The sequence below is a fragment of the Phocoena phocoena genome, chromosome 19 (assembly GCF_963924675.1).
Source record: "Phocoena phocoena chromosome 19, mPhoPho1.1, whole genome shotgun sequence".
NCBI lineage: Eukaryota > Metazoa > Chordata > Mammalia > Artiodactyla > Phocoenidae > Phocoena > Phocoena phocoena.
In genome coordinates, this window is record NC_089237.1 from 46,058,321 (window position 1) to 46,069,722 (window position 11,402).

Genomic DNA, 11,402 nt, shown 5'->3' on the forward strand with positions numbered 1-11,402 from the left:
CTCTCCCAGTAGGGGAAGGTTTGGGGGAGAAGGAGGGGGAGGAAAAGAGGGATGTGATGAACTGGGGTTGATGTTGCCAAGGCGTGGTCTGCATTTGTCATCCCACCCCTGCTGCCCTACGGTTCCTGTTTGGTTTTTATTTAATGTTAGTGCATTCACCATAATATCATTTAACAAAACTCAAATATGTATCTATTTCACCCACATTCCTGCCTTCCTAGCACAACTGTTTTCACTTTTCTGAGTCCTTTTGGTCTCTGTCTTCAAGCATATTTCTACATAGTTGTAATTGTACACATAGCACTGTGTATTCTGCATTTTCAACTCATCCATGTATTACAAACATTTCCATACTGCTGCAGTGTTCACGATGACCATTTATTTCCGTGATCACGTAACCACTTGCCCTGCCACGCGCCCTAACCCACTCTTCCTGTCTTGGGGTCTGCTTTTCTTCCCCTTTCTCTTCCCCACTGCCAGCAATCTTTGCGATCACACTGCCATCTAGAAGCAGAGGAACAAAGTTGGGTTACGGCCCTGACCAGGTCCTCTTGCACCCCCAGGTGCTGCCCCAGACCCACCACCTCCTTTGAAACTCCCTCTTTCCTTGGTGATAGGAAAGCTACCAAATGCAACTGTGGGACAGTCTCCATGCACGTGGCTTTTTTTTTTTTTTTCGGCCGCGTTGGGTCTTCGTTGCTGTGCGTGGGCTTTCTCTAGTTGTGGCGAGTGGGGCCTACTCTGTGCGCGGGCTTCTCTTGTTGCGGAGCACGGGCTCTAGGCGTGCAGGCTTCAGTAGTTGTGGCGCATGGGCTCAGTAGTTGTGGCTCGTGGGCTCTAGAGCGCAGGCTCAGTAGTTGTGACGCACGGGCTTAGTTCCTCCGCGGCATGTGGGATCTTCCCGGACCAGGGCTCGAACCCGTGTCCCCTGCATTGGCAGGTGGATACTTAACCACTGCGCCACCAGGGAAGCCCCGCACGTGGCTTTGAGATGGTTTTAAATACTCACAAATCGGCTCCTCCCAGGAGGAAACAGTGTGGAGCCGGCTTCTTAGGCCTTGTTCCTTCTTCTCTAGGTTTTCGGGGAGATGCTGAAGGGGATTCTGAGGCACTGCTGTGGTCCACCCAAGCTCCCCTGGGCGGGGGCCTGGGGCTGCAGCCCTCTCTGGAGCACAGAGTGTGTGTCCTACTCGCAGATTAAGCTTGGGGTGGTGCAGCCGAGAGCGCCCCAGCCGCACGCGTGGCAGCATTATACCATCCCCGGAACCCTCCCTGTGGTGGTGACGTCGCCCCGGTGTTCTGTTTCTTTAGCGAACTCCCTCCAGCCAGCGTGGAGGCTTCTGTTTATCTCACGAGAGCAAGGCACCAGTCTTCTGTCCCTTCTCGCGAGCCAAATGATCAACTTAGGGATGATTAAAAAAAATAACGATGAACTTATTTATAAGAAGAGCTAATATTTACGGAGTACTTACTGTGTGCCAGATGGTCTGCTTGAAAGCATTTTCTACTTGTCATTTTACTTCCAGCCCCCAAGTAAGACAGGAAACTATCACTACCCCCATTTGACGGTGTGGAAATGAGGCTCTGAGCAGTTAAGTGACTTTCCTGGGTCTTCCTTAGAATTCTTACTGTACTCTCCCTCCAGCCGTTCCAGCCATCCCAGCTGGGAAACGACAAGTTCAAGAGAAGCAGAGGCGAACTGCTCCCTTTTCATTCCCGTCAGGGAAGCGAGCCCCTTGCTGGGGTGGTAGTTATTCTGTACAAAGGCATTGATTAGAAATTTTCCATTCCCTTTAAGTTTCCCGTAAGAGGCTCTGCCCTATTTTCGCCTTAGAAGTCTCTGCTTCGGGGAACCTGCTTCAAGGGAGGGGGGAGCAGGAAAGGCCTGATGGGGCGGGGGGCGGGGGAGAAAGGGGAGAGGTGATCGTATCTCAGCCTCCTTCCCCAAAGCCTCAGAGAAGAGGGAGGTGGGTGGTGCAGAGCTCCTCCTTGGGGATGAGTCCCCAACCCGGGGCTGTGAGAGCTCCCGCCAGTGGCCGGCCTGGCAGAAAGAGCAGCAGCTTTTCCAGCAGGCAGACCAGGCTTCCTGTCCCACCGTGGCCACTTACTGGCCAGACGACCTTGGGGAGGCAACGTGAACATCTGCAGGAGGAGGATAACCGTACTTCCAGGAGTGAGTGAGGTCCCACGCCCTGTGCGGAGCACAGAGCAGATGCCCTGAGAGCAAGCTTCCTTTTCTCGCCCGCTGGTTCGTCTCTGGAGGAACATACACACTTAGGGCTCCGGGGCCAAGCTAACCCAAGATCCGGTGATGGGAAGGCGGCCTGGCGCGATGCTTGTTGATTCTTTTTCTCTGTCCGTGTGCGGAAATGGGCTTCTCTCGGTTGAAGTCTGTGGTCGTTGTACCGAGTCACTTAATGTTTACACTCCACAGGCACATGCACCTCATCATCTCGGGCTCAAAGCACCAAATACGAGGGGGACTTCGCTTTCACGTAGCCGTGGGGGAGGAGTGGGGAGACCCGGGGGCCCGGGGGAGCTGTTCCTCTGTTGACTTGGCGAGGACTCCACAGCGGCCAGCTGGGGGCCTGTGTCCCTGCCCTGCCGCCCTGGTCCCCACCAGCCATGACCGGAGAGAGGCTGCAGCCATGGTAACAAAGAAGCCTCTTAGAGCAGTCACTTGGAGAAACCGAGGCACCAAACCAGGAAGTGAGCTTCTTTGCCTTTGGATTTTACTTCTCCTGCCTTCTCTGTCCGTCCTCTGTGCCTGCTTGCCCTCCACAGACCAGCTCAACATCCCACGTCTGAGCTACAAACAGGCCTGCTGCTGTGTCTCATCACAGCAGTGGGCAGGCCCTGGTTTAGCCCAACACTTGAAATTGCCCAATTGCAGAAACTGATTAAAGAACTTGGCCAAGGCATTTTTGAGATGAGGCATGGTGCTGGGGAGGCATTTGTCTGCAGATGGCCAGACTGTCATGTTGTGGGCCCCAGCCCCAGGCTCCCTTCAGGCTTCTGACTCAAGCCCAGCCCGATCCGGGTTGGGGACACACCTGATGTGAGCCCCAGGCCTCTGGGGGATGACATGCCGTTGTGAGGATGAGGCTGGAAATGCCCCGAGTCTCTTGTACTCTGACACACAACTCAGGAGACCCGGACAACTCAGGAGGCCCCGACAGCTCTGGGCGCATCCTGAAAGCCCGAGTGTGCCAGCTGCAGCCACGTGCGTTTGTATGTGCTGTGCGTTGTGGGAAAGGCAGTCCCCAGAGTCTGTTTCTCTCTGGACCTGTTCCCCAATGTGCCAAGCCACTCCTTCTAATAGGTGTGAACATAATAGACGCGTTTTTCCTTTTTCAGACAGGCTCACCACTGCATGCCCGCTGCCCCAGCCACCATGCAGGTCATAACACCAGGGCTGTATTTCTGGTACCTCAGCATTGCCCCCCGTGGCGAAGTAAAATGTCAGTGGAGCAAATTACCGACTGAATGCTGTGGAATCTATAAATATTAAATTGCTCTGGCTTTCCCTGGCCCATATAAAATTAAAGCTCCGGTCAGCTCCAGAGGGGAGGCAGCTGGTTGGTGCAAGGGGGGAGGGGACCAGCTGCCAGTGGAGAGACAAGTGTCCCCAAAGGGCAGGGCCGAGTCTGCCTCTGTGGGTGGTGGCTGGAGGAGAAGCAGCGGGGAATGGGGTACAAAGAACAGGGAGGTGGAAAACCCACATGCGACTGTAACCCAGGAGGGATCTCCTCTGATTTTCCACTGGAGGCTTTATGGTTAGAGGCGGGCTGTGGTTTGCGGGGCGCTTTGTGTTGCGTTTCTTACCCCAGCCCAGGATTCTAACATGAGGGCGACAGCACTGCCGTCAGCATGTTCCCTCCAGGGACTGCCTCCCTCAGAGCGAATGCTGGAACCTCCCCAAGCAGCAGGGCTAGAGATGGCGGCCAGCTGTCCTCCTCCTGTCCTCCTGCCCCTGGCAGCCCCTGTCCCAGGCTCCTCCCCGCAACAGGCCCCCAGTGCTTGCACGGGTGGGGCCCTCCTGCCCTTGACCTGTGCTGGTCTGCATTGCAGGGGAGTGGGTGTTCGCACCACCTCATGAGGTTTAGACTCCCTGCAGGTATGGGAGTCTACCTGCTTCTTGGGGATCTCTCTAGGACTTCTCTGCTTCTGTGTGCCAAGCCCCCGTGCTGAGTTCTGAAACGCACAGCCTTGTTGATCTTTACGCGGTGGTAGGATAAGGTGGGAGCTTCAGCGCATTCACCAGGAGGCGGGGGGCGGGGGAGTGACTTGCTTATTAGGCTCCCGTGGAGATGTTACCTGCCAACCCAGGGGGGCTCCCTGGCTCTTCAGAGGCTGAGCCCAGCTTCCATCCCAGGGCTCTCTGGCTGAATTGTGTCCTAGGGGGCCGTCCCGCGGACTGTGGGTCTGTGGCCGACCTCGCGCCCTCTCTTGCAGGCATCCCCACCCTCATTGTGCTGGACCCACAGGGGGAGGTGATCACGCGGCAGGGGCGGGTGGAGGTGCTGAACGACGAGGACTGCAGGGGCTTCCCGTGGCACCCCAAGCCCGTGCTGGAGCTCTCCGACTCCAACGCCGTACAGCTCAACGAGGGCCCCTGCCTCGTCCTTTTTGTAGGTATGAAGCTCAGCGGGAGCCCCAGGGTGGGACGGGATGGGCAGAGCTCACTGGGTGGGGGTCTGGGAAGTCTGTCCCCGCACCTTCTTTCTGTCGCCAGCAACGCAGGGCCGGGGCCTTTGTCTCCGCGGCTGCCGTGCTCCTGACCCCAGTGATTTACTCGTGGTTCTCCCCTGTGGGGGGTGGTGTTCTGGGACCTGCTGCTGTGCTTTCCTTCCTAGCTGCTCCCGGCTGCCAGCTGGGAGGAAGAGGTCAGCCCGGGAGGAAGCCCTTGGCCCCGTGATGAACAGACCCATTGTTGGGGGCCGGGCTGCAGCACAGCAGCTGTGGGGGGCTGGGCCCCTTAGGCCAAGGCTCGTCCCCAGCTGCTGCTGCCGCTCACCTGTGCTCTGAGGAGCTGCCCCAGGGTGGCTGGAGCAGGGCCCGGCCTCGGGCGGCATCTCCGGGGCTGAGAGCCCCTCAGTCTCCCTGCCTCTCCCACTCTGACTTCCAGTGGGTGACAGCAGGAGGACACAGAACACCCACTCCGGGCTCCCTGCAGGCCCATAGGGTGACCCTGGTTCCTTCTGCAAATGGAGCAACTGCTGGCCAAGGTCCACCTTGCCCTCTGCCTTGGGACTCGTTGCTTGGCTCCAACTTAAAGTAAACATGGGTACCGGCATCATGGCTGAGCTGCTGCCATACGCACCACGGTGAGGGGGCTGGAGAATGCAGGCAGCATCCGACCCCCATTCTCTGGGAGTCTGGTTTGGGGGCCTCCACGCGGGAGCCAACATGCGGACTTGAGGGGATCCTGAAGCAAACTGACTTGCAGGCTGGAACTGCGCTTGGAGGGCAGAGGCCCTGGGAGGGGCTGGCCTTGGGGGACCATTCACCTTGGGGCTTTCCTGGGCAGGCTCACACGCCCACATCCTGGGGCCTGGGAAGCAATTCTGAACTGAGGGACCGTAGGGAACCTCACTGGCCATTTGCAGATGTGGAAATAGGGTCCCAGGGAGGCAAAGCGAGTTCCCAGCATCACGGAGCTAATTAACTGTGGATCCAGAGTGTGTGGGGCCAAGCCTGCGCACTGGGCTTCCCGGGCGGTGTGGCACTTCCGGGTGAAGGTCCTGTGCGGGCACCTGTTTCCACCCACCCCCGGTCTGCGCTTGCTCTGGGTTTCAGGGTTCAGCAGGAGTGAGCTGCTCCCATGCTGCTGTTTCACTGGAGGCAAGAGATGCCCAGAGGAGGCTCTGGGAGCCCGGCTGGGGGTTCTCCCCTGCAGTCAGCCTGTCCCTTCCCAGCCAGGTCCCGCTGCCAGCTGCCCTGGTGCCTCCCAACCGCCACCAAAGCTGCTGATCAGACCACAGTCCTGACCCACCACCACCAGTTCTGCCGTTTCCATTAGGAAGTCAGAGATCCGCGGTCACGGCATCTCATTCTGTGACTGTGAGGAAAACCTGCCGGGACCTCAGGTCCTGGCTTAGGGGAGGCTTAGCTTCCAAGGTGGGTTTGTGAAGAGCTCAGCGAACAGGACTGCATTGGCCTGGGCATTAGTGCTACTTGGTTCTTCCTGGGGGCATAGTTCAGGACAGCCTGTGTGTGAGAGCAGCGAGCAAGCTGGCCTATGCCTGGGGACACACGTGGCTCCTGCACCCAGGGGGCGAGGCCGGTGTCCCAGGGGAGGCTTCTCTTCCCTTCAGGGGCTGCTCAGATGGGCAAGTCAGGCCCTGGACCCAGGCACCACTCCATCTTGATTGACAAGCCAGTGCGTCTTTGTGTCTTTCTCTCTCCTGTCACAGATTCTGAGGATGACGGGGAGTCCGAGGCGGCCAAGCAGCTGATCCAGCCCATAGCTGAGAAGATCATCGCCAAGTACAAAGCCAAAGAGGAGGAGGCGCCGCTTCTGTTCTTTGTGGCGGGGGAGGTGAGTGCTGCTGTGGCCTGGCCCCGGGGCTGGCTCAGCTGGCCCGCTTTTAGAACACCGGTGATAACAGCCCTTGGGGATGTCTGAAGGGGGTCTGGGGTGACCCTGCTTCCAGAAGACTCCACAAACAAATATAGCATAAAAAGATGTCAAGGAAAACCAATTCTGGCCCCTGCCGCCTCCTTCTTGCCATCTCTCACACACAGCAGCCTCAGGGCCGCAGGAGGCCCTCCCATGACAGAGCCCCCCCGCCCCTTGCACCCAGGCTATGCCCACCCCGGCTGCTGGGGAGCCACAAAGATCGCGATCAACACTTACTCCCTCTGGGCTGGGTCCAAACCAAGCTCTTGATGCTTTACAGAGTGTCTTCTTGGTTAGTCCCCTCCCCCGGCCCGCAAGGGGGCCTTTTCCCATCATGGGATGCTGGCGGGGATCCGACCACCACTCCGACCTGCAATTACCTCTCCAGCCCAGGGAGAGTGCTGACGTTCCTGGCATCCCTGTCTCTCCCACCCCAGGCCTGTCCCTGGAGGGCCTTCGGCTGGGCTGGACCGAGCAGAAGGCTCGCCACCGGGAGAGGGGGAGGGGGAGGGACGAAGGGCAGGCCCTTAAGCTGGGCCGCCTCCCCGGGGGTCTGGGAGCCTGGGTCCCGCACACGTGGAATCTGCAAGATGGTCGCAGCCACGTCTCCCCGGTCCCCACCCCGAGCCACCCTCCGCGCAGGTGCCGCTGCCTTCCCCCACCCGGGCACCGGCCTAAGCCAGTTACTGACAGATACACGTTTTGAAGCCCCCGTGCCCTCCTTGCTCCCATCTGTACCTCCAGTTGGTCCGAGCCCCTGCTCATTTCACGCTGTGTTTGGATCCCAGGGGATGCCGCGGCGGCGCGACACCCGGAACCACCCATTCATCACCTCAGTAGCCGCCCCTGCTCCGCGGGCCCCCTGGAAGGCAGCTGAAGTCACCCTGCCTAGCCGTGGGGTGGAGGGAACAAAGCAGGTTCACAGGGCCCTGCCTTGGGGGTCCCCAGCCCGCTCCACACAAAGCACAAGTGGAAGCCGCTCTGAATGTATTAAACTCTAACCCCTTTCGAAGGGCTCGGAGAAAAAAGATGGCGCAGAGGAGAAAGGGCGGAGCCAGCGCGGGGGCAGGGCTGGAGGGCTCCGGTGGCCGCGTTACAAACGTGGCTGAAAAGGAGCAATGGCAGGTTTCCTATAGGCCAGGCCCGAGCGAGGTGCCTCACCTGGACCACCCACGTGCTCCTCACCTAGTGGGCAGGGAGCATCGTCCTTACCGTCCCACAGATGAGGAGGGTGAGGCTCAGAGAGGGTGAGACGGCTCCGAGCCCCGCCTGGGCGGGCTGTGCGTGCGGGCTGGCTCTCATGCTCGCGGAGCCCCACGTGAGCCATTATTGAATCCGTTTCACATGTTTTAGGAGACCTGGGCTCCGAGAAGTTTCTGCCAAAGTCCTGCGTTAAGTGGGTGGCAGAGAGAGGAGTGAACGTGAGATGAGGAGTGACTCCAGACGCAGTGCTCTCCCTCCCTCTGTCCGTGTGGGTCTGGCAGACGGGCCGCCCAGCCTGGACCAGGAGGTTGGGCAGAGACCCGGGGGCATCCGCTGCTCCAGCTCTCCCACCCACCGCCAGGCCTTCCCCTGCTCTGCACCTGGGCTCCTGGCCTTGGCAGCTCTCTTGGTCTGACCTTGGAAGCAAGGCAGCCAGAAAGGAGCACAGGGCGCAGGAACATCAGGCACCAACTGGGGGCCTCTGAGCCCTGGACTTAGGCCCTTCATGATCCCCCAGGGCTGAGCGGGCCGCGGCTTTGTCTTGATCCTGTCTTCTCCTGCAGGCAGAAGTTGCCCCTTCTGAAGCCTTAACAGACGTTAAAATTCATCTCCCCGTGTTTGCTCCAGGGAAAGTGAGGCGGGGTGGGGGGGCAGCGGGCTCTGGCTTGGCCTCCTAACGGGAATTGGATGTATAGTATTTGTCCAGGTGTCTCCCCTCTGTTTATCGTGAAGATTGTTTATTAACCCAGATGGAGGTCCTGAGTTGGGTGAATGCTGCCAGAGATGCTGAATCACCTGGCATTGCTGGGAAGTGCGTGCTCTTTATAGGGTGGGGGAAAGAAAGACAATAATCATCTTTCCTAAAGAACTGCCCTTTCAGAAAGAAATGTTTCTTGCCTCAGAGCCCGGTGAGCCTCCTGCTCACCCGCATTTAAGGCCAGGAATACCCCGAGTCCTTTTTCGGCAGGGCGACCCAGGGCTTTTCATTCAGTGGAGCATTTTGCACATTTTATGGTAAGACAACCTGGGGATGGGTATAGACAGTCCATTTCCTGTATCAGCAGCGTGAAAGGTAATCTCAGGTGGTTGCTCCCTTACAAATCTTTCTCCTTGTCTTTGGATTTCTCTTTGCCTTTATACTTTAAAGCTACATCTGATACTAGGGAAATTCCTCAGGGCAGTCACTGGGAACGTATGATAAATACAGCGACCCGTGTAAACTTCAGTAGCACTTCAGGGGCCCCGGCTTCTGAACTGGCGGTGTAACTCCTGCCCCTGCTGCAGCTGTGGGGCTGGGGGCAGTGGGCTGTTTTCTTAAAAACATTCTGAAGTTGAAGTCCAGATTGGCCTGGGCCCACAGTGGGGCTGCAGGTAATTGAGAGTTGGTTGCAAAAGTAAGTAATCAAAGGACATCCCATTTTCACAAGTTAAAGCTGCTTTCGTGCTAATAAGAAAAGATGGCTTGCCTGGGGTTTGGGGTGATGCAGAGAGAGAATTTTATGAACCAGGCTGCCCCTCGCCCTGGCAGGGCGGGGTGCCCTGCTCCCCGTTCTGAGAGCCCATCTTTCCTGGAGGCTGGCCTCGCTCCAGGATGATGTGATGGCTCCATCCCTAGGCCATCTGGGGAGTCCGGGCCCAGGGGACTCTCTACCCTCTTTCTTGGAAACTTACTGGTTTTCTTTCCCTCCGGTGACTTCCAGGATGACATGACCGACTCCCTGCGAGATTACACCAACCTGCCCGAGGCTGCCCCTTTGCTCACCATTCTGGACATGTCAGCCCGGGCCAAGTACGTGATGGACGTGGAGGAGATCACCCCTGCCATTGTGGAGGCCTTTGTGAATGACTTCCTAGCAGAAAAGCTCAAACCAGAGCCCATCTAGTCGGGCTCCCGCTTCCCGGGATGTTATTTAAAACGCATTCTTCTCCTCCCCCTCCCCCGCCCTTCCCTCCACCCTTGGACTTTTCCAGGGTGTCCCGAATCACACAACCCAAGTGTCCAACCTCTCTGTGGTGCCTTGTTTTCTGCATTAACTCCTCAGCTAGCACCCTAGGGTGCGCATCCTCTCCAGCAGCAGAAGAACCTCCGTGTTTGGAGACTCTGCTTGGGATTCGCGGGGCTGGCATAACCCGGCCCGAACTGGGACTGCAGCGTTCTCTTGGTCCCTAGCTCTTGGTGAGGTATTTGCCAGGGTGTTCTTCTGTCAAGTGGGCACCAAGGGACAGAGCATCGGTGCTCTGGCTCTGCCTTAGGTGCCGGCACGTACGTGCAGAGCCCGAGGGTTCAGAGGCGCACGCGCGGCGGGTGGAGCAGGGAGAGGGCGGCAGCCGCAGAGGCCCCGTGCAGAGCTGCTGGCGAGGACGTCCTTTCCTAAGTGACTTGGTCTGCCTTGGTCTGAGGGAAAAACACCAGCTTGTCAGCTGGTTCTTGGGCAGGGGCTCTCCAGCCCTCAGAGGAAGTTTGTGTTCTTTTCTGGTGAGGAAGAGAGTAGCTACGGTAATGATTCACGTACTAATTGCTTACTTTGATGGAGCGCCTCCCATGTGATAAGAAGGAGCTGCTCATTCCTTCCTTCTAGCTCTTTCTTCCTTGATCTTGACCTTCTCCCAGTTTCTACCTTCTCAGATGAACAGCTCCTACAATCTTGGAATGTTGTTACTAAGTTCTCCCCCTTGGACATCTTCCCAAGAAGACGCGGTGGTCCTGTGTTCCCGGAGGAGCACCGCTCACCAGCTCAGACCTGACTCAGCCCGGCTCTGGGCCTGGGGCCGCTGGAGCTCTGCTGAGGTGCCCTTGCCCACCCTTGGTTACCCCTGCATTCCCTTTTCTTCTCAAAGCAGAACTTAAAAGAGACCAAAAAATTACCAGAAGCCTAGCTTTTTCCTAAGAACCTACAGAAAGGGCTGTGCCCTGAGGTGGGAGTGCAGGCCAAAGACAGGTCAGCTAAGAGTAGGCCCTGGGTCCGCTCTGCCGGGCCCAGCTCAGCTCCTTGTCTGGGCTGAACTGACCACAGAAGGGAAGCTAACAGCTGTGCTCTTAGGATTTGGGATGGAAGGCTTTGCCTAGGGCCTCACAGGGTTTCAGCCTATCTCAGTCAGAAGTCAGGGCCTTTAAAATAATCTCAGGCCTCACCCCTGGCTCCACTCACAGCCAATCAAGACCATTTATTTGGAAAACCCAGCCCCCTCCAATTAGCTGTTGACATGTTGCTCCTTGCTGAGTGGGATTGCTGATTTGTAGTTCAGAGGTGCAAATTTAGTTGGTAATTAGACTGTTACTGTTACCAGCCTGAAATGCAGTCACCTAGTAAGAAATAAAACAGGCATCTCTGGACGTTATCAACCACTTGGCCATTCCTGTCCTTCGTAACAAAAATCTTTTGGCTTGTGCTGTGCTCCATGGGGTGGCCAGTGGCGGGGGGGGGGGGGGGGGCGGGGGACACACAAGATCCTCTTGACTTTCACCGGATATTTGGCAGCTGTGTTTCAGAATTTTTGAGAACCAAGCCCTAACGTGGTCATCTGTCGAATCCTCTGGAAGCCGGGATTCTCGTTTGGATTAGAGCGTCAGAGGCAG

General features: G+C 57.6%; 1 protein-coding gene across 1 annotated transcript in view; it reads left to right on the top strand.

The window, feature by feature from the left end:
* NXN (nucleoredoxin) overlaps positions 1–11,171 on the top strand; it is a 139,858-nt gene extending 128,687 nt beyond the window's left edge. Inside the window, exons 6-8 of the mRNA XM_065897122.1 lie at positions 4,456–4,635; positions 6,417–6,541; positions 9,526–11,171. Coding sequence (XP_065753194.1) covers positions 4,456–4,635; positions 6,417–6,541; positions 9,526–9,708 — 488 coding nt within the window. The 3' untranslated portion in view covers positions 9,709–11,171. The remainder of the gene's footprint in view (positions 1–4,455; positions 4,636–6,416; positions 6,542–9,525) is intronic.
* The last annotated feature ends 231 nt before the right edge of the window (positions 11,172–11,402 follow it).